Below are 25423 nucleotides of genomic sequence, written 5' to 3' on the forward strand. Positions count from 1 at the left end.
TAGCCAGGATGGTCTCGATCTCCTGACCTCGTGATCCGCCCACCTCGGCCTCCCAAAGTGCGGGGATTACAGGCATGAGCCACCACCGCGCCTGGCCTGGTTAATCTTTATGTTAATTTTTTCCCAAGACTCTTGGGTTTTACAGTTAGAGGTTCAGTTAATCATTAAACTTTATCATTGTTAGCATGTAGATAGCTTTATATTTACTTGTACCAACAAAACTTAATTTTTGACACACCTCTAATAACATCACTTTTCTGTTTTGGAAGATCAAAGCCATCGGCCAGACAGAGTTGAATGCAAGCAATCCAGAAGAAGTGTTACAGCTGGCAGCGCAGAGAAGGAAAAAAAAGTTTCTCCAAGCAATGGCAAAACTTTACTTTTAAGCAGTTAAATTTTTTTAACTTTTATTTTTTAAACAATGAGCTAAAAATAAACAGTATTAAAAGGTTAAGTTTATATAATACATATGTACACAATTAGTGGTGTTTTCTTTTCAGACAAAATACTGAAACAAATATTAGTTTAAAAACAAACTATACAGAAGACTTCATACCATAACAATAGCTTAAATTTATAATTTCTTCAAAGGGAGAAGAGATTCACATATCTGATAAACTAGCAATCTAGTTTTCTAATTAAATCTACTTTATGATGCTGGATTTTTTTTAAGCTAATTTAAAATATTTAGAAATAGCTAGCCTATGTACAGCAAGTTTTTGTGTCTTTTTTTAATAAATAGATTTCTAGGAGTCAGTATATATTTGATACTCTTCCTTAAGAAAATAGAAGTTTAGGTCAAGTGTTCAGCTTTATCACTTTGACACTGTCCTTATCTCACAATGGAGGAATTTAGAAAGGACCTTAACAGTTTTACAAACATAAATAAAGCCTTAGTCACACTAAATTAAAAAAAAAAAATTCCTTAGGGATATCTTAGAGTAATAAAGTGACTTCCTCATATAAATAGTTTGAAAGGGTACTTAAGTTTTTCACCCAAATTGTGATATACAAAAAGGTTATTACCAAGCAATCTACATGTCAATAAAGCCCCAGTTAGGAAGGAGCGACAGCATTTATCTTGTTTATAATTTCTTTGGTACTCCCACTGTTTAGAGCACAGGTTGAACACCATGTTCATCTAAGCCTTATTAGTTAAAAAATGTGTTATGGCAAGGCAAATAAACTAGTTTAAAAAACATTAATTTTCACCATTTGTAGAAATTCAAGTTTTATAATAGCTTGCTATAGCAGCTATAGATAAATTAGTCACCTTATTACAAAACTAAACCTTTGTAAACAAGTTTAATTTTCAAGAACCAAATTGCACTAGTCAAGAGTATAGGAATTTTGAGAATCTAACAACTAGATTCAAAGTACTATATCACTTAGTATATACCCTTTAAGGTAGCACTTACCCAGTCGAAAACTCCAATGATAAAATTCCTAGTTTATCAAGATAAACATAGTAACACTGGATTAAAGGAAAAACATTGCTATGGTATAGATTGTGGTTGGCTTCTATCCAGTAACCTTGGGAATGAAGACATCTTTGTAAACAAGTCCTGCTGTTTCTTTTACAGCTAACATAGGAAATAATTAAATGTATTCTTTAGTGCCAATTGTGAGTTTTAAAATCAAAGAATGGCAGTGTAACTTATGAATTGGCTAGGACAATCAATCACAGCACTATTTTCCTGTAAAACTTTAGTAGTTCAGTGATACCAGTTCTACCCAGTACTTGGTGAATTCCAACTTCTTTGCTTAGTTATCTTCTTTAGTATTTTCCTGGTGGTTTTTCGGTGCTCTTCGGTGGTGTCATAATGCCTCCATTGCACACTGGTGACAACTGTCCCCCTTTTCTGAAGGTGTTTATGTAATTTACTTCTTCCTATACATGGGAAGAAATCATAGTCAAACCAGATTTCTGGGTACTTATTTGAGATTATTTAGGTCTAATTTTTTTTTTTTTTTTTTGAGACGGAGTCTTGCTCTGTCACCCAGGCTGGAGTGCAGTGGCCAGATCTCAGCTCACTGCAAGCTCCGCCTCCCGGGTTTACGCCATTCTCCTGCCTCAGCCTCCCATGTAGCTGGGACTACAGGCGCCCGCCACCGCACCCGGCTAGTTTTTTGTATTTTTTAGTAGAAACGGGGTTTCACCATGTTAGCTAGGATGGTCTCGATCTCCTGACCTCGTGATCCGCCCGTCTCGGCCTCCCAAAGTGCTGGGATTACAGGCTTGAGCCACCGCGTCCGGCCTAGGTCTAATTTTAATAGTCATTTTATGTCTTTGCAAGTGTGAAGGGTCATATTCTGAAAGTTTCTGTAATATGTTATATATATTTTTAACTCTTATTTAGACTGTTGGCATTGATCTTGAGACACTTCACACATCTTGCTTTGATTTCAAAGTAATTTTATTAACTTTTCTACATTTTGAAATCAGTGTGCCCATTACAGCTTTCTTTCCCCTGATCATCTTACGTAACTGCCTGAAGGAGAACTCTATTCCTACCATCAGTTTCAGTTACTTACTAGATTCAGATAGCAAAGCCAAAAAACTCACAAAAAAACATACCAGCATGGCCAAATAATTTGTATGTGTCTGGATATTATGTCTGTCTTCCATAGGAATCTTCTTAAAAGTCTTCAGCTTCACTGGACTAGTACTTTTTACTACATTGACAAAAGGTACCATCCAGTCTACACATTCTGAAATACTGTCCCACTCCAAACCTAGATAGAAAAAAGTTAGAAAAGCATGAAGGTTGTACTTCAGAAACTATCTTACATATGCCTGATGTACTTGGTGCTGTTTTTGAGACAAGTTATTTTAAAAAGAAACCAAAACAAATCATAACCAAAAAGTTTAGCATGTCAGAACAGATTATCACTCTCAAACTATTTATTTGACTATGTTGAAGGGAAAAGGGACTAAAGAACTTCTTAACCAGTACCTTCTACATGTGAAATTGAAATGGTCAAATCCCAAAGAACTCTTAAAGCAGAACTGTAATGTTGATTCGTTTCAACTATATTTAAATTCCATTTGGTCTTTTTGTTTGTAGATACACATTCAGGATTGGAAAGTACTTCTAACAGAAAGGTAATCACTGAACAGCTAATTTTTTTTTTTTTGCCAAAGTTTTAAATTCACGTTTAGCAGAATGTTAAAGTTCAGAGACTATAGTCCCATTAGTAGTTGTGAAAAAGTAAGAAGACAACAAATAGAGAGTCTTACCTGAGGCTTTCTTAACCACTTCAATGGAGGTAAAATGGCACAAGGCAGCAGCAGTCAGTATTCTGTACTGGAACTCTAATGAATCAATGGCTAGAATACACAGATCTAAAAGCTAACAAAGGAAAAACAAAAGTACAAGCAATTTAGGAGACAGATGAGTACTAAATGTCTCTTGCTAAAACTTTAGGGACCCAGAGATAAGCCACCAACCTGAAGGAAGTAGACAAGGAAGGACCGTTGCAATACAATGTGACATGTACTAGCAGGAAGGGCACCTAAATCCAGATTGGAAAAGAGAGTGATGGCCTCAAATTGCCATAAATGAGTCTTATAGAGTAGCCAGGAAGATTGGGAGGCATAGAATGTTCTAGGTATAGGAACATCACTTGGAACTCAGTTCATAGTTCAGAACTCCTAAGGTGAAAAATATGAAATAAGCAAGGAGTACCTTTCCTTCTTTTCTTATCAAGAAAGATGAGGGGTGGTGGCTAGAGAGAGGCATGGTCTAGATTGGATCACAAAGGGTCTTTAAGAAGTCAGAACTTCATAGGCTGATTCTTGAAGCTACTGGAAGATTTTTAAATCAAGAAAGTTCCATTTTAAGAAAGATACCTTAGAATGCAGTAAAACAGACTAGAAGAAAACCTGTTTATTAAGCAGTGAGATTAGTTAAAAGGCTGTATAATAATCTAGGCAATAAGAGCTGAACAAGTAGCAGTAGAATGGTATAGTGTAAAAGGGCAAGATTTCACACATTTGAGAAGATACTTGTGCAGCGGAATTAAATTTCAATTCTGTTTGTCCTCATTGGTCCAGAAAGTAAGAGAAATGGGAGAAGAGTTGGGAATTGGAAGTGAAATATTACTGTTATATACCTCTAGAAACTCTACATTGTTTATTGGCTTATCAAAGATTTACCCTATCAGAAGGTAATAGCTGCCTAGGACAATCTGGGATGTTAGGAATTCTGGATGAAAAAATTAAGCTTTTAATAAAAAGTTTTATAAACCAATTCCAGTATACTTAGTGGTTATCCAATTTGAGTATTCATAATGTGCTAGATGTAAGCACCATTGCCCACAAATTTTAACCTAGGTGGCTTAATATTCATCCCCAAATGTCTTCCATATGTTGAATTTTTCACTTCCCACACAGAATAAGAATGTAGATTTTCTTCACTTTTGTTATATGACAGATACAGCAGCCTTAAGCTTACTTACGAGAAGTAAGCAAGAAAGAATGGGATATCCTTTTGTTTTTAAAATTTGAGATGGAGTCTCACTCTGTTGCTCAGGCTGGAGTGCAGTGGTGTGATCTCGGCTCACTGCAACCTCCATCTCCCAGGTTCAAGCGATTCTCTTGCCTCAGCCTCCCAAGTAACATGTTGGCTAGGCTGGTCTCAAACTCCTGACCTCAAGTGATCTGCCTGCCTCATCTGCCCAAAGTGCTGGGATTACAGACCTGAGCCACAGCGCCCAGCCAGATCCTCCTCCTCCTCTAATTACTTTGTTAAATATGCTAGCCTGGAAAAGTTTACTTTGAATTTATGTTCTAAAAAATTTTTTTTAACAAAGTAATTTTAATTCTGATATTTAACTTGATAGGTACTCTGTGTATCCAAATGTAAAGACATCATACAGAATAATTCTGTGCCATTACAAAGCTTAAACACAACTGGCTAAAAAATGCTTTTCCCCATTTTATATCAAAAAGATACTTTAGTTTGGACTCCTAAAGAATGAAAGTATTCAGAAAAGTGTAAGGACTTTGTTTTCTAGAAACATTAAGCAACATAAACGGGGACAGAACTTTATGCATCAAAAGTTTTGTTCTAGAATTAAGGAGTGAAGTCAGTGTCATTATTTTGTGATATAGCCTATTTAAGACTATACACTAAAACCTGTAATTAATAATGATATTACCATTGAATCAATAAAAATGTCAGTACCTGAGCTATTTGAATGAATGTTTCCTGAGAATATTGAGGTAGAAGAACTTTAGGAGCATCTTTAAGAGCATCAACTTGGAGAAAGAGATTTAGCCAGGAGATGATTGTTACAGGACAAAGTTCCCATTTCAAAGCCTGTTAACAAAATTTAAAAATGGCTGTTAATGAATGTAGACACATATACCACGTTATATGGTAGAGTTTAGAGGTTAAGTAAATTCCCCATCCAACCATAACCATTGTCAATATTTTGATGCATTAACGTCTTAGAACTGGATCCTAATACCTCAGTTTTGACTTTTTACATTGTAGTATTTGAGATTCAATCACAACTACTTATGTTACTTCGTAACACGGTTTCTTTTTTGCAACTAGGAAAATATAATTATTATTACCTTTAATATAATGAGTTCCATCCTTAAGATATCCTCTTCACTGCAAGCACCATCAGTGACGTAAGCAAACTCTTGGAGTTTAGGAGCGTAGATTTCCTTTAAATTGTAATTTTTTTATTGAGTACAGTTGAGATAGAAATTAATTACAAATGTTCCTCAGTTTACAATGGGGTTACATCCCAATAAACCAAACTATCAGTAAAAAGTACATTTTTATTTTCTTGGAGAAATAAGCAAAAATAAAAAAAGTACATTTTCTTTTTTCTTTTTTTTTTTTTTTTGAGGCAGAGTCTCACTCTGTCACTCAGGCTGGAGTGCAGTGGTGCAGTCTTGGCTCACTGCAACTTCCACCTTCCAGGCTCAAGTGATTCTTGTGTCTCAGCCTCCCCAGTAGCTGGGATTACAGGTGTGTGCCACTATGCCCAGCTATTTTTTGTATTTTCAGTAGAGACAGGGTTTCACCATGTAGGCCAAGTTGGTCTCGAACTCCTGACTGCAAATGATTTGCCCACCTTGGCCTCCCAAAGTGCTGGGATTAACCACCGCACCTGGCCAGAAAGTGCACTTTCAACTTACGGTATTTTCAACCTATGCAGACATAGCCCTGTTGTATGTCAAGGGGCATAATGAATGCAGGTTTTCAACCATCATAAAGTCAAAACATTGTAGGTCAAACCCTGGTAAGTAGGGGACCATCTATATACAAATCACACACAAGCTTCAGATTTAAGGACAGCTTCACTAAGTAAATATAAATCTCAGTAAAATAATTCTATAGTCAAACTTAGACATTTTCATATCTAGGTATCTAGTAACTATATTGATTATCAAGACTTCTTTTCATAGAATTGACTTTGAATTTGCATTAATACAACTAGAATATCTTATGTCATTTCAGTTAAAGAACAGCCAAACTTGTTTTAAGATTGCCTGATACATTGGTCAGATCAAAAGGAGACACCCTGCCGGGTGCAGTGCAGCAGCTCACACGTATAATCCCAGCACTTTGGGAGGTCAAGGTAGGAGGATCACCTGAACCCAGGAATTTAAGATCAGCATGAGCAACAAAGAGAAACACTGTCTCTGCAAGAAAAAATAGCCAGGCATGGTGGTGCATCCCTGTAGTCTCAGCTATTCCAGAGGCTGAGGTGAGAGGATCGCTGTAGCCTGGGAGATCGAGGCTGTACTGAGGGGTGATAGTGCCACTGCATCCAGCCTGTGTGACAGCAAGACCGTGTCTCAAAAAACAAAAGCAAAGCACCCAACAAACAAGGTCTAGAAACTAAAAACATTTCCTTTACCCTAGTACAAAAATAATGGTTAGTCAAAAAATACTTCGTGCAGTTTGGCTAACAGGTCCGTTTTAGCACTCCAGAGAAGAATTAGAATCATCAAAGGATTAGGTGTCTCCCACATAGGAGAACAGGCTAAAAGATCAGGATTTCAGTCTAGAAAGCTGTCTAAAACAGTATAATTTCAAGTAAGTATAGACTGAACACAAGTTTATGTGTCAAATTCAGCAGAATTTGGGGATGGCTCTTAAAGCTCAAAAGACATTTAAAAGAAAAAGGAAAACACTTAAAAAATTAATATATGATCACAATCTCTCTTCCCTCAAAATGATACCAGCTATAAAAGTCTTAGGTGAAAGTACCGATGATATCCATCACGTATTAAGAAAAGTAAATTGAGCTTATGCGAAGGAAACCTTAAGAAAGGGGTTGCCTTCTATCATGGCAGCACCATCAGATACAAAAATATTAGGCTAGCCAGGTGCGGTGGCTCATGCCTGTAGTCCCAGCACATTGGGAGGCCGAGGCGGGTGGATCGCCTGAGTCAGGAGTTCAAGACCAGCCTGGCCAACATGGTGAAACCCCATCTCTACTAAAAATACAAAAATCAGCTGGGTGTGGTGGCAAGCGCCTGTAATCCAACTACTTAGGAGGCTGAGGCAGGAGAACCACTTGAACCTGGGAGGCAGAGGTTGTAGTGAACCCAGATCATCCCATTACACTCCAGCCTGGGTGAAAGAGTGAGACTTTGCCTCCAAAAAAAAAATAAAAATAAAAATAAAAGGCTGGATAAACCATTATTCTAACCCAACACAGTATTCATTTCATTTCATTTTATTAGCTGTTTAGTTTTCAAAGGTCATTCTGTTTAATACAAATGCTATAACTATGTATACAAATAGAGCATCAATGTTTCGTTTGGCAGAATGAGCCATGGGACATTTCACTTAGATACTAATCCCACAATCTAAACTAGAGATTTATAATAAGGCTCAGACATTACAGAGGGAACTATGATAATTTATCATTTATCCCTGTGATAATGTTCAGAAAATGTACTGAGAAACAAAAACATTCACTTTTCTAAGGAGTTAATATAAGACATAGTATTCTTTGGGATTAATACATTGATTAAAAAAAAAAGTTTGGGATAAATATATCTAAGGATACACTTTGAGAACTTACCTCAAGTTTGGAAGCAATGAATAATGAGGTAATTCCAATGAGTTGAAGCATATTTTTATTTATATCCTTTTGTGTCAACATAAATCTATCAAAAAAGTCTTGTGCAAGATAAAATGTTTCCCTATGAAGTGTGTATACTTCACATACCTAAAGAATCCAAACATTTAAATATTATACTCTGAATTTCTCAGATTAGAAAGTCATCTCTCAGCATATCAGATTTTAAAATATGTTTAAGCCAAACTGATAGCAAAGCTAAGATAGGAAGGGAAAAAAAGAAACTAACGTGTTTTTAGGATAAACAGATCTATTACTATCCACATTTACTAGTTTTACAGTTTTTCTTACCTCATTTATTTTTCATATTTTACTGCACTAGTTAAATATTATCGAAGGATACTGAATGTTTAACATTGGTCATAAAATCTTATCCTTTATTTCTGACTTTGATAGGAATTGCCCTGATGTTTCAATATTGTTAATAATAATAAATAGTATCTGTCATTTCCACACTTTTAGGAAAAGCTTTTAATTCGCACAGTAACTCCTTAAGTAGGTACCATTATCCCCATTTTGGAGGTGAGGAAATAGAGATATATACCAGAGTTTTTTTTTTTTTTTTTTTTTTTTTTTTACAGGGTCTCACTTTTTCACCCCGGCTGGAGTGCAGTGGCTCACTGCAACCTCTGCCTCCCAGGTTCAGGTGATTCTCCTACCTCAGCCTACTGAGTAGCTGAGATTACAGGTATGTGCCACCATGCCCAGCTAATTTTTTGTATTTTTAGTAGAGATGGGATTTTGCCATGTTGGCCACGCTGGTCTCAAACTCCTGGCTTCAACTGATCTGCCTGCCTCAGCCTCCCAAAATGCTGACATTACAGGTGTAAGGCCCCATACCTGGCCACCTGAGTTTCTAATAATGAGTTAAGAAAATCTCATTTGCTGGCCAAGTGCGATGGCTCACATCTGTAATCCCAGCACTTTGGGAGACCAAGGCAGGCGGATAACTTGAGGTCAGCAGTTGAAGACCAGCCTGGCCAATGTGGTAAAACCCCATCTCTATTAAAAATACAAAATAAAGACAGGTGTGGTGGCCCGCGCCTGTAATCCCAGCTACTTAGGTGGCTGAGGCACAAGAGTCACTTGAACCCAGGATGCAAAAGTTGCAGTGAGCCGAGATCGTGCCATTGCACTCGAGCCTGGGCGACCACAGCAAGGCTCCACCTCAAAAAAAAAAAAAAAAAAAAAAAGTTGAATTTCAAAACATATCTTTTGCATCTATTGAGATCTTAGCATTTTTCTCATTTACTGTTAAGGTAATACATGAATAGATTTTCAAATGTTGAATCAAGTTTACATTCTTAGAGTGAAGAATATACTAAGACAGAGTTTAACACTGCCGGATTTGATATATTCTCTATGCTGTTCCATACATAATCATATTTAGGTAAAAAGAGGAATAAATTGAATAGGATGACCACTGGATGACTGGATGAATATCGGTATAACAAAAAGGAAAAAAATTAAAAATTAACGTAATTATGCTTAGGTTGATTCCATGATCACTAGACACTCAGAAAAAGTCAAAACCCAATGCCTTCTTGTGCCCACAATTAAAATACAATCTTGGCCGGGCGCGGTGGCTCAAGCCTGTAATCCCAGCACTTTGGGAGGCCGAGACGGGCGGATCACGAGGTCAGGAGATCGAGACCATCCTGGCTAACACGGTGAAACCCTGTCTCTACTAAAAACTACAAAAAAAACTAGCCGGGCGAGGTGGCAGGTGCCTTACCCAGCTACTTGGGAGGCTGAGGCAGGAGAATGGCGTGAGCCCGGGAGGCGGAGCTTGCAGTGAGCTGAGATCCGGCCACTGCACTCCAGCCTGGGCGACAGAGCGAGACTCCGTCTCAAAAAAAATAAAATAAAATAAAATAAAATAAAATACAATCTTTCCTTCTAGTCGGAATAAGGAAAAAGATGACCTGATGCAAACGGACAACATTGTATAGTCTTAAAAACTGTTCTGATAGCTTCTGAGATCTATTCTGCCATGTGCTACTCCTCCAAAAAGTCTATGGTCTTTTTCCCTTAGAATGCTTCATCTCTGTCTTAAAGACAGACTACAGAGTAAATACCCAAGAGTTGGAGGAAAAATCAGTTTGTCATCAACTTAGGTAATCATTTCCTCAATAATAATTTTAGAGACTTTTTTAGAGCTATTATCCAGAGAAAAGGAATGGACCGAAATAAGAGAGAAAATTCTGGCACAAATATATAGGGGCTTCAGGATCACCATTCCTTCAAATTAATTTTATATTTCAGAAAAGAATAGAATAATATAATAAAAAGAAGGTGTCTGGACTATAGAGGGCTTAGAGCTTCCAGATATCCATAATCTCATTACGGTTTAGGATATAGAAATCAGGATTCCTCATGATCAGTTGATTTTGTTAATACAGAAAAAGACTTGAGAGGGCCCTAAAGCCTAGTTCTAGTTCTTCACTTTGTGTAGCATAATTCAAAACCTAATCAACTATACGTTCCATTCACCTTGTGTATCTGTGGCACCTAGAAAGTGGCTGGTACATAGCAGTACCCACAGATAACAGGAGTTCTGGATTGGGTTTAGTTACATGTAGTAGGTTTGTCATTTTACTCTTATTTATAGAGTCACTTTCCACTTTGGGTACCATCAGCTACAGTAAGTACCTCAAAAAAGACAGCTTCCTGGGGATGAACAATAAACTCTGGAGAGTACATGGAAAGCACATTTACAGCTAAATATTTTTCCATCATACAGAGACAAAGGAAATTTGTATTGGTATAACATACCTCTAAAAGCCAGTCTAGAAGTATGGACCTCATCTGTGGTTCCAAGTCAGAATGCAGAACTTCAAAATGTTTTTCATGAACGTATCTGCTCTCCTTTTTTAACATGTTTAGCCAGACTTCTTTTGAACATCCCCAGCTACGGAAAGAGAGGGAAAAAAACCATAATTTTTTTTTTTTTTGAGACAGAGTCTCGCTCTGTGGCCCAGGCTGGAGTGCAGCGGCACAATCTTGGCTCACTGTAATCTCCACCTCCTGGGTTCAAGTGATTATTGTGCCTCAGCCTCCCAAGTATCTAGGAGTTATAGGTGCCTGCCACCAAGCCTGGCTAGTTTTTGTATTTTTAGTAGAGATGGGGTTTCACCATGTTGGCTGGGCTGGTCTTGAACTCCTGACCTCAAGTGATCCACCTGCCTCAGCCACTCAAAAGTGCTGTGATTACAGGTGTGACCCACCATGCCCGGCTAAAAACCATGATTTAAATTGTGCAATCCATGTAATATACAAACTCTGTTTCACATAGATAAAATTCAACTTTCAGACACTGAAATGCAACTTTTTTTTTTTTTTTTGGAGACAGAGTCTCGTTCTGTTGCCCAGGCTGGAGTGCAGTGGCTGGATCTCAGCTCACTGCAAGCTCCGCCTCCCGGGCTTATGCCATTCTCCTGCCTCAGCCTCCCGAATAGCTGGGACTACAGGCGCCCGCCACCTCACCCAGCTAGCTTTTTGTATTTTTTTTTTAGTAGAGACGGGGTTTCAACGTATTAGCCAGGATGGTCTCGATCTCCTGACCTCGTGATCCGCCTCCCCAAGTGCTGGGATTACAGGCTTGAGCCACCGCGCCCGGCCTGAAATGCAACTTTTAATTAGAACTTGGAAGAAACTCTTAAAGTAAATTAGAAAAAAAACTTCTACCTTAATTTTTGGAAACAATTTCCTTTGCATGAATAAATAGAAGCCTGAAATAACAGTGGGAACCTGGACTATGATCATCCAAACTCGCAGATTTCAAGGAAGTGCTTTCTAGTCCCACTTATTTATACTTTACAAAGGTTGCTGATAAAAGATAACCATGTTGCTTTTCCCCTAAGTGGTCTGAGGTAATCTGTGAAAATGGTTGGCTATTCACTTGACCTGGAAAACCCCAAAAAAATCACGCAACTCAAGAGGTTCAAATCTTTGTGTTCATTGTAAGAACACTCGTGAAACTGCCCAGGCTATCAAGGGTATGCATATATGGAAAACCACGAAGTAGCCAGGCACGGTGGCTCACACCTGTAATCCCTGCACTTTGGGAGGCCGAGGCAGGTGGATCACCTAAGGTCAGGAGTTCGAGACCAGCCTGGCCAACATGGTGAAACGCCATCTCTACTAAAAACATAAAAAATTAGCTGGGTGTGGTGGCATGCCTGTAATCCCAGCTACTCAGGACGCTGAGGCAGGAGAATCACTTGAACCTGGGAGGTGGAGGTAGCGAGATCGCACCATTGCAGTCCAGCCTGGGCAACAACAGCGAAGCGCCGTCTCCAAAAAAAAAAAAAAAGAAAAGAAACACCATGAAGTATTTTTAAAATGTCTTTACAGAAACAGCATGTACCATTCTGTTATTACAATGGTGGAGTTGGTAGGTGTGCCCAGGCCAAGCAGTGGGACTGGACACAAGGTTGGTGGTCCAAAGAGTGCTTAATGTTTGCTGCACATGCTTAAAAATGCAGAGAGTAATGCTGAACTTAAGAGTTTAGATGTAGAGTCTCCGGTCATTGAGCATCTCCGAGTGAACAAAGTACCTATGATGTGCCAACGGACCTACAGAGCTCATGGTCAGATTAACTCATACATGATCTCTCCCTGCCGCATCGAAATGATCTTTAGTGAAAAGGAACAAATTGTTCTTACACCAGAAGAGGAGGTTGCCCAGAAGAAAAAGATATCCCAGAAGAAACAAAAACTTATGGCACAGAAGTAAATTCAGCATTAAAATAATGCAATTAAAAGTGAAAAAAAAAAGTTTTCTCAAGAGCAATACAAAAATTTAAATACGTAAAGCATGTGATCACAGTTGAGAAGTCTCAGTCACCTCTAAATAGATCATCTATAGCAGGATCACCTATGGGATGGGTAAGGTGGGACAGAGTCCAGGGAAAGGGGGATTGATGAGTTTAAGTGTCTGATTCCATTAAATTCCTTATTAAGGCCAATCATAATACACTACATGTTTTGTATAAACTGTACCTTTAGTATACTTGTGGACTAGAAAAAAGTAGTATAGACCTTACTAAGTTTGGTAAGAAATAAATAGGGTTGATACATCTATTGAAAAAGCTTCCTTTGAGTTGAAGCTGCAAGAAACAAGAATAAAAATTTTAAAGGAAAAAGCTGTACATGAAAAAATGTTTCTATCTTAACAAAAAACTAATTCAGTCCTGTTAAATCTTTACAGTCCTCAGCAACCAAATGAAAATAATTTTATGGAATCGGCGTTTTAAATACCCATATCATTTGCACTACTCTTAGATAAAATGACATATGTTTAAATATTAGTAAAGAAAACAATTTTTACAAGTTTTTCTATTTTATGACAGCAAAAGACAAAATAGTGCCATGTATTAAATCAGCACAACTTTATATCTTTGAAATAAAATTACTGAAATTTTTCTTACCTTAAATCAGGCAAAGGTGAAGGATTAATAAAAAGATTTTTAAATCTGTAATTTGTAAATCTGGAGAAATCACTTGTTCCTATTTCTTTGTGAGGTGTTTCAATGATAATGCAAGGACTGATCCCCCCAGATAATACAGGTGGCCAACAATTCTGTCATTAAAAATAAAGAAGAATATCAATTTGTGCAAGGAAAACCTTAGTTTTTATAATGGATCTTTTATAAATGAAAGCTAATATGTCTAAAGAATTGTAATTTTAGCTAACATAGATGGCAATATAGCTAATTTGACATTCATATTTTATAAACAAGCCATATAACTCATGTTGATTTTTATAGAGTAATAGGATATTTTAGACAACAAAATGCAATTCTGGTAATATAAGACACTAGGTGTTGAAGGAGGCAGTAATAACAAAATGCATCTGTAGTCTAAAATACTAATCACTTTCAAGACCACAGAATCGCAGTTCTCTGTATCTAGCAATAGTAGCAGGGACTTTTTTTTTTCCCCCAAATAAAAAGCTCTTTTTAAAAAAAGTGTGCTCTGATACCTTTGAATATTTGAAGGCAAAACCTTAAAAATGGAATCAATTACTTAAAGGATCCTTTTCCCAATAATGTTGGTTTCAAAGGCAATCACTATCTCCAAAGTGCTTTCTGTAAAACACATAGGAAGAAGAGGTACCAAAGGGCTGCGTGCCAGGCTGTCAATGATCTCACATCCTATTTATGCCCAAGAAGCAGCTATTAGGACCGTCTACTAGAGTCTGCGAGGGAACAAAGAGCAGTATATTGGACAGATTAGGCGGGCCCTGGTGCACCAGGCAGTTCCAAGAGGGAGGGATTTACAAAAAGGAACCAGCTGCTTGAAGGCACTTACTCTGCAGCTGTAGTAGGATTCGGGCACATAGAAACCACCCAAAGATTAGCGCCTTCCTGCTGACCTCTAGGGGCATTAAAAAAGTAAAAGTGTCAGAGGAATCTATTGCAAAGCAATAAACACATAATTCTATTCTTATTCGTCTATCCTCCATTTTCTCCCCAAACCCACCCGTCCAGTTCTGCATTACCCTAATTTCATACTGATGTTTCTTGGTGACCTCCTCTCTTCTTTTTTTGACATCCTGGAAAGTAGAAAAGACCATTGGTAAACTAAAGTCCCAGCATGGCATTTCGTTCCTCCCTCTTTCTCCTTAAATCACCTGGGTGGTTTTCCTCTTCTTGGCCTGGATTATCTGGACTTCTTGGGGTGATTCCGTCTGGCTGGGCTGGGGCTGCTGCTTAGCTTGTAAACGGCTACTGTGGTGAATTTTTAAAAAGGAAGTGTAATTAGTAAGTTAAAGGCGGCAACTAATTTGAAACATGTCTCTAAGACAGATGTTACCTTCGTCTTGACATTCTCTTCTTTCAGGTGTGTAAAACCGCTGAAGGGGGGAGAGGAAAAGCCGCAGTCAAGTACATTGTCATTCACATTCTCCAAGTGCTGATTTGGAGGTGAAAGCTCAGTCCCTCCGAAGGGGGCCTGGGCCGTGTGACCCTGCCATCTTCTATGCTATGTTAGCTAGCTCATGGTAATTCATTTTGGATACACGCCTGCATTTTCTCAACTGAATGTACAGCCGGGACGCGGGTGTCCAAAAATTTACCAAGCACTCCTGGCACCTTGAACACGTAGGGAGGCACATCTTCCTCAAACGGGTTTTTCTGGGTCCTCCACCCTCTCCCCCGTACACCGAGAGTGGGGCTTGGGTAGCGCCCCCACGTCCCGCCTCCCATCCTAGACGAGCGCGGAGAGGGGGTTGTGGAGGCAAAGGCTGTGGAGAAGCCGGTTCCGCGCCAATTTGGAGAGCGGCGGTGGCGGGGAAGCAGGGGGCGGAGGAACCGAGACTGGTGTCACGGCCTTCAGTCTCCTTTCCCTACTTCCCGGTCCCGCCGCCCTACCGCCGCTCGGAGAGGCACCCGGACCCCAACTCCAGATGGGAAGCGGGGGGGAGGGGGAGAGCAGGAAAAGGAGCTAAAGAAAGGGGAGACTGGGCTGGCCGGGAACTTTTCTCCCCATGGAGGGGACCCGGCCTCCCATCCTCTCTCCCACGGGATAGCTCCCTAAATGAGGATGGGATAGAGAAGCTCCTAGAATGAGGGGCGGCTCTCCATGCCCTGCTGCTTCCCGGTCCCCTGCCAAGATTCCTGACAGGGACGGAACGCGGGGACCCATGACCCCCAGCCGTCTAGTTCTCAGCCCTCCCGTTTTTCCTCCCTGAGGCTCCCGCCTGTGGTAAGGGATCGGCCCAACTGGGCTTTCTTTCCTCCCGCATCCCCCTTCGCGCAGCACCTCCTCACCGCCGGACCCGCTACCGCTCAGCTCAGCTGGCGCCGGCGCCAACCCAATATATAGGCCAGGCCGGGCCCGCCCCACACGCATGCGCCTCAGACTGACACCTCCGGACTGCGCGCTCCCCTCTCCCGCCCGTCAGCCCGCGCGCCCGCGCGCCGCGCCCTGCTCTCAGTGCGCGCCCGCCACCCGGAGCGGCTGCGGGGTCCACTCTCCCAGGACTTCGGCCCGCGTCCACCGCGCTCCACGTCGCGGCCGGCGGTGGCAGGGAAACTCTCAGGGGCTCCTTCTCCGCGGCTAGCCTCCCCACCGCCCGGCTCCCGCATCTCCCGCCAGTTTGGTCTTGCTCCCTCCTACTGCATTTCGGGGGTGTCAGGCTGCAGCTCAGCCCGGGCGCATAACAGGGTGACGCGACTCGGGCGACCATAGGGTGGCTGGGAAGTGGCCGTCCTGGGTCGCGCCCTAGCTGTCCCGCCAAGGCCTCAGGGAACCGGGGTCTTTCCTGAGCGACGCGGGGACCCGAGGGCCCGCCCCTCGGGGAGGAGAGAAGCGTTGGCTGAAGAGCTGGCCAATGGGAAGCGCGGGCGGCAGCACAACGTGGAGTGGCTGCAGAATGTAAACATCGCTCAGCCGCGCGCCGGGCCACGTGCGGCTCTGTGCTCCTCAGTTCCGGCCCGCGACCACTCCGAGTCTGCTCCCCCAGCCCTGCGCTGCACGCTCAGGAAAGGAATCTCCAGCCCGCCCACCCAGGTATGTATCAACCCTGTTTTCCGGCTCCCCGCCCCCCCTACCGGGTTTCTTTCCCCCTGGGTGGGTCGCTCCCTCAGCCCGCCGCCCTGCCCCTGCAGTGGCCTCCAGCTGCCACCCCGCAGTCCTCGCGCAGGAAACGCTCGCGCCACGCCGCGCCCTTCCTTGCTCCCTCTCTAGTCCCCATCTCCAATTCTGGGGTCCCCGAGGGTAAAACCCCTCTTCGGAGCGGGGCCCGAGAACGGCATTCCCCCTTCCCATGAGCGCGGTGGTCCCTGGGGACATGGCCGGGTGGGAAGAACGGTCGCCACCACGTGCAGGCCCCGGACCTGCCTGCCGCGCCCCGCCCCGCCGCCGCCGCCAGCGCGCCCTGCGGAGCCCGCGCGAGCCGGCAGCGCGGGAGGGCGCCGTTCGCGCCCGAGCGCTGTTGGGAGGAGGCGGGCCCGACGCTCTTCCTTTACCGTCCCGGAGTGTTTAAACTTAGGGGTCCCTTCGCTGCCTCTATGAATGCCCCCACAACTAGCGCACCCCAAAACTGCACATCGTCAAGTTAGACTTGCGGCGGGTATTCCGCAAAGAGGTTTTGCGGCGGGAGCAGCGAGACGGGGAACAGATCTGGGAACAAAGATCCCCCGAGTGGAGGAGCAGTGCGAAGCCCTCTCGGAGACCCGCGGCAGCTCGGGCGGGCCACGTCTGCCCCGGCCCTGAGCGAGCGGGAGGGCGAGCGGGCCACGCAGGGGAGACGGAGCTGCGCGGGCGGGAGCCCTTCCCGAGATGCACCGGGAGGCGGCGCCCGGCGACCCCGGCTCCCGCCCGGTCTTTTGTGCTGCGCCGCTGGAGCGCGCTTGAGGCCCGGGAAATAGCCGCCGCCGGACGGTCGCTTTGGGGCGGGCGAAGTCCTTTTCCACACTTTTTCCATTCTTCGTCTCGTGACGCCGACAAAGTAATTGTTTCTCTCCCTAATTTACCTGTAAGAGCTTTGCCCAAGGTGACAGCATCAGGAGAAGTTCATGCCTTGTCAGTCCCAAGAAACTTTCTGCCATTTCTAACGCTTAGGAAGGTTCTGGGCGGGGCAGAAGTTGCCTCCCTTTTGCAGTCACTCAAAACGCAGTTACCGGTATAGCTAGCTTAAAGGTCCAACAGCATGATGTCAAGAAAAGGGGTCGGGGTCTCCCAGCAAACATCACCTGATAGTGAGCAGAACTGGTGGCCCTCGTGGTTGAATTTGATTAAATGTACTGAAAACCAGTATGTCGAGTAACGTTTGTGGGGTTCATCTTTGAATGATGAATGTATGCTCAGTACTGAGTTAACTAGTAAATTGGTTTTCAAAGACACTGCTCTTATAAATGTCCTTTGCCATACTCTTGGCTATTATGTCAACAGAATACAATCATAGTAAAGGAGAAATTAGAAAATTCCAAGACTTCTTTGTGTGGAAAGGAATAGAGTGAATTCTCCCATATTACAGGTACCTGGTCAGTAGACAAGTGGGTCTGTTAAAAAAAAGAGAAAATAAAGGGCGGGGGGCGGGTATGTTTGTTTTTAGCTTGCTTTTTTCTCCTACTTATCCGTTTTAAAATTCACCTAAAGTATATTTCCCCTATTGTACATGTAAAGTTAAAACACCATGGTAAATAAACTGTTGGCCTCTACCATGCTTCTTTGGGGTAACTGTTTTGATTGCTCCAACATTCATTTTCAGGAGGAAAAAACCCCAGAAGATTCTTGGAGGCACAGGCTTAAAAAAAAAAATTCAGGCTTAGCCCACCCATTTCTTTATTCTATACCTTTTCTTTAGTATATCTCCTCTGTCGAAGCTTCACAGATCCTTTTCTCTGTGCTACAGTTATGCTCATCTTACAGGACAAAAATTAAATGTCTTTTATTTCCAGCTAGGCCTCGGAAGTCGTTTCGTTCACCTTTTTCTAGCCAGTATTCAGCAGTTCAAAGGCATATATAGTAGGATTTGGGTAAATGCTGGTTTGAATTATGTGTAGGATATCCCGTTACAAAACTTTAAGTCTCTAGGTTACCATGATGGATGATAGATGGATGGTGGAATTATTCCCAGTAAATATCAGACTCTTAAAAACATTAATAGACTCTTTTTTAGAACAGTTTTAAAGAAAAATTGATCAGGTGGAACAGGACTTGCATATACCCGCTCCCGTCTCCCACCCACCACACATGCACAGTTTCCCTTGTTATTGACATCTTGTAGTATGGGACATTTATTACCCTATGATGTGTTTGCTATTAATGAATCAATGTCAATGTGTTATTATTAACTAAAGTCCATACTTTATTCCTGTGTCTTTAGTTTTTATCTAATATCTTTTTACTGCTCTAGGATCTCATCCAGGATAACCATAACATTTAGATGTCATGTCTTAGGTTCCTCTTGGCCATGGCAGTTTCTCAGACTTTTCTTGTTTTGACGACCTTGACAGTTTTGAGGAGTGCTGGTCAAGTATTTTGTAGACTAACCATGAGACAAAAACATCAGATGAATTCCAGTAGAGGAGTTGACTGGGGTTATGGGTTTGGGGAGGAAGATCATAGAGATAAAGTACCATTTCCATCACATCGTACTAAGAGTTCATACCGACATCATGATTTATTACTATTGATGTTGATCTTGATCACCTGGCTGAGGTAATGTTTGTCAGGTTTCTCCGTTGTAAAATTATTCTTTTTCCTCCCTTTCCATACTGTGCTCTTTGGAAAGAAGTCACTGTGTGCAGCCCACACCTAAGGACTGAGGAGTGATCTTTTTTAGGGTGAAGTATCTCTATTATTTTAATTTATTCTGCATTAGAGATTTGTCTCTTCTTCCCCATTCATTAACTTAGTCATTTATTCCTATCAGTATGCACTCATGGGTATTCATTTTATAATTTGAATTATAATTAAATAATACATTTATTTTGTTGGTCAGATTGTTCAAAACTTTCACCAAGGTATTTTTCACGTGGTTTTATTGTCATGAGACTCATTTGAAGCTAAGCAAAAATGAATGGTGCTTAATGATAATCAATATTTCTCACGTAACAAGAAAGGAATAAAACATTTTCTTCGCATTTAATGAAACTTGCTTATCCTTCATGCTTATCTAAAACATACCTAAACGAAAAAAACACTTTGTATTTTAGTAGAGATGAGGTTTCACCATGTTGGTCAGGCTGGCCTTGAACTCCTGACCTCAAATCATCTGCCCACCTCAGCCTCCCAAAGTGCTGGGATTACAGGCAGGAGCCACTGCACCTGGCCAATTTTTAAAATTAGAATCAGGTGAGATGCAGTTTTAAAAACAATTTTATTGTTAAAATACATTTTACTGTAAGATAGTTTTGACTTCACATACTATGTGGAAGGGTCATTGGGACCTCTAGATGTCCACAGAACACACTTTGAGAACTGCATAGATAGTTGCCCAAACTAGAATCCTGGGAGTGAACTTAGTCATTCCTTTCTTCTTTTTTTCTGAGCTCCATAATCATAGTTAATATTTCCTGGGTAAGATAGTGTGATAGGCTGTACCCCAAGCCTTCACATACTATTCACTCCTTCAGTCTTCCACCAACACTGAGACAGGTGCTAATGACTATCATTCCTGGTTTATAAATGAGGAAGCTGAGGCACAAATGTAGTTTGCCCAAGATCCACAGTAGAGTCTAACTCCAGCTCCCCTGTGCTGTGCTGCCTCCATTTATCACCAAATTCCTTTCTGTTCTGTTTCCAAGTCATTTCCACATTCATGCTTTATTTCTCTCTGCCTTATTTCAGGACACCATTCTGTCTTCAGTGCAATACTCTTCTAACTGGTTTTCCTGACATGCATTGCCCCTTGCCGTCTGCCTTCCAACCTGTTGCCAAACTGCCCTTCCAAAGCACAGATGCCACTCCTTAAAACCTTTTTATGCCTCCACTTGGATTAACAGTCAAATCCCAAAACTTAAACACACAAGACCTCTTGGGCCCAGAAGATCCCCCTACATGGAGCTCTCCACATCCCCTGCCCTTCACACCTTGGGACCTTTGCACCTGCACCTCATTCTCCCCACCCCCATTGCCTTTCCCCAGCTAGATCCCATTTATTCATTAATACTCAAACACTGCCTTTTCTAGAAAGTTGTCTTGCCCTGTTCTGAAGTAGGACTTTCCTTTATACCATCTGTTCTCCAACTTACGCTTGCCTCTACCCTTGCTTGTCTCTGCCAGGCTGTAGGGAGCCCCTGAGGGCAGGGACTATCACTTTAAGGGCTGGCCTGGGGCCTGGTGGACCCCAGTCCTCTTTGTGGAATAAATGGAGGGGAGGGGGCAGAGGTGTGCTCTTGGGGTGGCCCTTGGAACCTAACTCCAGGAAACACTTCTTGAAAGAGCTTCGCAGCTGGCACCTTGGAGGGCTCAGCAGGGTGGCAGCAGAGCACTACCTCTGCTCCTGAGCTCTGAGTACACCAGAGGCACCAGGGAGTCTAGGCAGATGAGCCTCTGGCTCTGCCAGTGCTGCGCTTGGCTGCCACCTCAGAGGGAGGGCCCTTAAGAAGGAAGGCATTGTAGATTGTGAGACGTAGACAGCACACCTCAGAGATGGTCAGTTCAGCTCCTTCATGATCCCTGAAACTCCACAGTGAGGAGAGAGAACAGAAAAGTCGGGCAGTGATGGAAATCCAGAAGCTCTGGGAGGTTGGAATAGGTGGGAGGGCACAGAGTGCTGTGGCCGGGGCCCTGCTCTCCACTGAGGAGGATATGGAAGTCACCAAGAAACACTGTTCTGTGTCCCCAGAGCTTGAGTTCTGTTGGACTGGGGAACAGAGGATAAATGTGGAATGGATAACTATTGTTAAGCGTGATGCAAAAGAAAAGATGATATGGCAGAGGGGACTGCAGGGGCGGGGAGTGATCTGGGGAGGACTCACAGAGGAGGTGACATTTTATTTAGTTCAATCATTAATTCAACAACACTAGGGCACAGTAAAGCAAACGATTCCTGCCCCTTAGAGCTTAAATCTAGTGTAAGGGAGGGGGAATGTCATAGAAACTAGTAAATATGTCAGATAGTAATAAGAACTAAGATGAAAAATAGGAGCAGGGTAAGAGATAACAGGAGATGCTATGTTAGCTCTTCAGGGAAGGTGTCTTGGTGAGACATTAGAGCAGAGAGCTATGAAGAGAGAGTAAGCCATGCAGATAGGAAGGAAGAACTTCCTAAGCAGAGGAACAGAAAAGCCCGGAGGACCTTGGCATATTTAGTGCACAAGGAATATGGCTGGAATGTAGTGAGCAAGGGAGTGATGGAAAGGAGATGCAGTGGGAGAGAATGTTTTAAAAGCATCCAGCTGGCTGCTTTGTGAAGCATAGACTCCAGCAGGGGAAAAGAGTAGAAGCAGGGAGACTGGATAGGAGATGGGTGCAATGCAGGGAAGGGGATGGTTTGTGGGAGCAGGCTGGGTGGTGGAGATGGGGAGAAGCACACAAAGGATATACGCTGAAAGTAGAGCTGTGCTGATGGATAGATTGAGGCGACAGAGACAAGTAAAAGGCAAGCAACTAGATGGGTGAATGGCTGTCACTCAGAGGAACAGCTGTGGGGTAGGACAGAATCAGGAGTTGGTTTTGGACAGGTTAAATGTTTTAAAATTTCCTCTACATTTTATTATTATTATTTTGAGACAGCATCTTGCCCTGTCACCCAGGCTGGAGTGCAGTGGTGCGATCTCAGCTCACTGCAACCTCCACCTCCCAGGTTCAAGCGATTCTGATGCCTCAGCCTTCGAAGTAGATCATATTACAGGCATGCCATCACGTGCCTGGCTAAGTTTTTGGGGTTTTTTTTGTATTTTTTATAGAGTCAGGGTTTCACCATGTTGACCAGGCTGGTCTTCAACTCCTGGCCTCAAGTGATCCTCTGGCCTCAGCCTCCCAAAGTGCTGGGATTGCAGGCGTAAGCCACTGTGCCCAGCCTATTATGAAAAATTTTAAACATCCATCAAAGTTGAAAGGATTTTATAATGAACACCCATATGCCATATCACCTACGTTCCACTATCAACATTTTGCTATGCTTACTTCATCACAGATCTCTCCATCTATCCATCCATGATTCCCTCTTATTTTCTGGTATATTTCCAAAAAAAAAAAAAAAACAGGAGATATCAGTACACATCTCCCTAAGTACTTTAGCATGCATAGCATTAGCAGTTCAATATGAAACGTATAGCCCGGGCGTGGTGGCTCCCACCTGTAATCCCAGCACTTTGAGAGGCCAAGGCAGGTGGATCACTTGAGACCAGGAGTTCAAAACCAGCCTGGCTAACATGGTGAAACCCTATCTAAAAAACAAAAATTAGCTCAGCATGATGACCCATCCATGCCTGTAATTCCAGTCACTCTGGAAGCTAAGGCACAAGAATTGTTTGAACCCAGGAGGTGGACATTGCAGTGAGCCCAGATCATGCCAGTGCACCCCAGCCTGGGTGACAGAGTGAGGCCCTGTCTCAAAAAAAGAAAAAGAAAAGATAAATCTTAGGTATATAATCTTAATAAATAGCCTTGTGTAACCCAAACTCTTGTCAGGTTGTGGAACATTACCATCACAGTGTTTTTGAATTTCATTCATGTTGTTGCATGTATCAGTACTTTGCTCCTTTTTGTTGTTTAGTATTCCATTGTATGGATATACTACACTTTGTTATTTTTAAATTATTAGCTATTGTGAATAAAGGCATTGTGAACATTCTTGTATGTCCACAAGGAAGCCTTTTTATGGACATACGTACTTTCTTTTTTTTCTTTTTTAGTGTCACCCAGCCTGGAGTTCAGGGGCACCATGTCAACTCACTGCAACCTCCCTCTCCTGGGTTCAAGCAATTCTCCTGCCTCAGCCTCCCTAGTAGTTGGGATTACAGGCACCCACCACCACGCCCAGCTAATTTTTATATTTTTAGTAGAGACTACTAAATGGGGTTTCACGATGTTGGCCAGGCTGGTCTCGAACTCCTGACATCAGGTGATCCGCCCGCCTTGGCCTCTCAAAGTGCTGGAATTACAGGCGTGAGCCACCGCGCCCAGCCCGTATTCATTTCTTTTAAACATATACCTAAGAGTGGAATTGTGAGGTCACAGGCTAGGTATATATTTTATTTTGAGAACTAATAGGGGCTGGGTGCAGTGGCTCACACCTATAATCCCAGCACTTTGGGAAGTGGAGACGGGAGGATCGCTTGAGCCTAAGAGTTCAAGACCACCCTGGGCAACCCTCGCTCCACAAAAATTAAAGAAGTTAGCTGGGTGTGGCGTTGTGCCCCTGTGGCCCTAACTACTCAGGAGGCTGAGGTGGGAGGATCACTTGAGCCCAGGAGGTTGAGGCTACAGTGAGCTGAGATTGCACCACTGCACTCTAGCCTAGGCAACAGAGAGAGACCCTGTCTGGAAAAAAACAAAGAAAACAACAACAAAACTGCCATAGTTACAATGAAGTACAGCCATGTGTATCAACCAGGATAAATCTCAGAAACAATGTTTTTCAAAAACAAAAGCAAATTATAGGTCATGTTCAATATGATACCATTTATATAAAATTTGAAAGCATGTGATACAAATTACATGTAGTTATAGATACATACTTATGCAGTAATAGCATAAAAGCATGCTTCACCAAAGTAGTCATCAATTTCAGGACAGTGGCATCTTGGGTGGGGGGAGGTGATGAATGAGATCACAGGGGTTTATAATAGACTTCAGCTATGTCTGTAGCATTTGTATTTCTTTAAAAGCATCTGAAACAAGTAGGGTAAAATGTTAATAGTTAATAAACTGAGTGATGGATGCACAGAGATTAATCTCTACTTTTTGGTTCTGTTATTTGGTAACTTGTTAGTTTTTAGGGTGCTGTTTCTGAACTATTTACTCACTACCCCCACCCCCGTCCACCCTGTAACCCGTAATTCTGTAGATAATTGAGGCTGGGCTGAACCAGGATGTGTGGGGCAGACAGCACTGTCCTTTCCCACTCCTGTGACTCCCTCTTCTTAGAGACCCGGGGCAGAGCACCTCTGCCCTGCCCCTGGCTCCCTGGCCCTGAGATAACTTCCAGGCCTTCCTTCCCCTCTTGGTTCCTAAATCTAGGTCTGTGAACTGGGCCAAGCTGTCCTTCCAATCCCAGTTCCAAACCCTGCTTAAAATTGAACCTTGAACCGTGTTTTAAAATAATTTGTTCTGTTCCATTGTTTCTCTTCAGAGACTAACTTTATGCAGTTTCATTTGCCTATCACTTCTCTAATGATTTGAAGTTCCTATTTTTTACTTTTCTTAATTCTGTTATGTCTTCCACAGTGTCTTTCACAGTAGTGTCTCTTCTCCCTTGTGTTCCTTGTAATTTGTTTTGTTTTGTTTTTTTTTCCTGCAGTGTGTTTGTATTTCTGTCCCATTTCTTTCCTAAAGCAGTTTTTTTTTTTACATTAAAATAATTTGTTTTAATAATTCCACATGTTCAAGAAGTAGAATACAGAAGTGGTTCAATAAATGAATGTTATAAAATTACTCAAATCAAACTTTTAGAAATGAAAAACTTTCATGCCTGAGATGAAGACACTGAATGGAACTGATAGAAGATTTGACAATGTAAAAGAAAAGATTAGTGAACTTGAAGCAACAGCAATTGAAACTACCTGAAATGAAACACAAACTGAAAAAAGCCCTAAAATGTATGGATCATGCTTTTTTGGTTATACTTAAACCTCTCCTTAATAAGGTAACAAAGGTTTTTTTCTCTTTTTTTTTTTTTTTT

At 42.1% G+C, this 25423-nt stretch overlaps 2 protein-coding genes across 6 annotated transcripts in view; one reads left to right on the top strand and one right to left on the bottom strand.

Moving 5' to 3' along the window:
* The window catches only part of INTS8 (integrator complex subunit 8), a 57136-nt gene extending 56657 nt beyond the window's left edge, over positions 1–479 (top strand). The window contains exon 27 of the mRNA XM_023222897.2: positions 270–479. Within this exon, the coding sequence (XP_023078665.1) occupies positions 270–386 (117 nt within the window). The 3' untranslated portion in view covers positions 387–479. The remainder of the gene's footprint in view (positions 1–269) is intronic.
* On the bottom strand, positions 376–16386 carry CCNE2 (cyclin E2). 5 transcript variants are annotated; one of them, XM_031935879.1, is made up of 12 exons: positions 15894–15971; positions 14938–14977; positions 14756–14852; positions 14624–14677; positions 13551–13702; positions 10894–11029; positions 8062–8208; positions 5585–5680; positions 5190–5324; positions 3242–3353; positions 2579–2736; positions 376–1891 (listed from the first exon to the last, which is right to left on the bottom strand). In XM_031935879.1, exons 2-12 carry the CDS (start codon positions 14949–14951, stop codon positions 1778–1780), a joined length of 1215 nt encoding a protein of 404 aa, XP_031791739.1. In that variant the 5' UTR covers positions 14952–14977; positions 15894–15971; the 3' UTR covers positions 376–1777. The 5 variants fall into 5 exon arrangements, with proteins under 5 accessions (XP_031791739.1, XP_023078667.1, XP_031791740.1 ...); XM_023222899.1 differs by having other exon boundaries at positions 15886–15932; XM_031935880.1 differs by having other exon boundaries at positions 14756–14849; positions 15894–15906.
* Positions 16387–25423: the final 9037 nt, after the last annotated feature.

Source organism: Piliocolobus tephrosceles, chromosome 7 (genome assembly GCF_002776525.5).
Source record: "Piliocolobus tephrosceles isolate RC106 chromosome 7, ASM277652v3, whole genome shotgun sequence".
In the NCBI taxonomy this organism is placed as follows: domain Eukaryota; kingdom Metazoa; phylum Chordata; class Mammalia; order Primates; family Cercopithecidae; genus Piliocolobus; species Piliocolobus tephrosceles.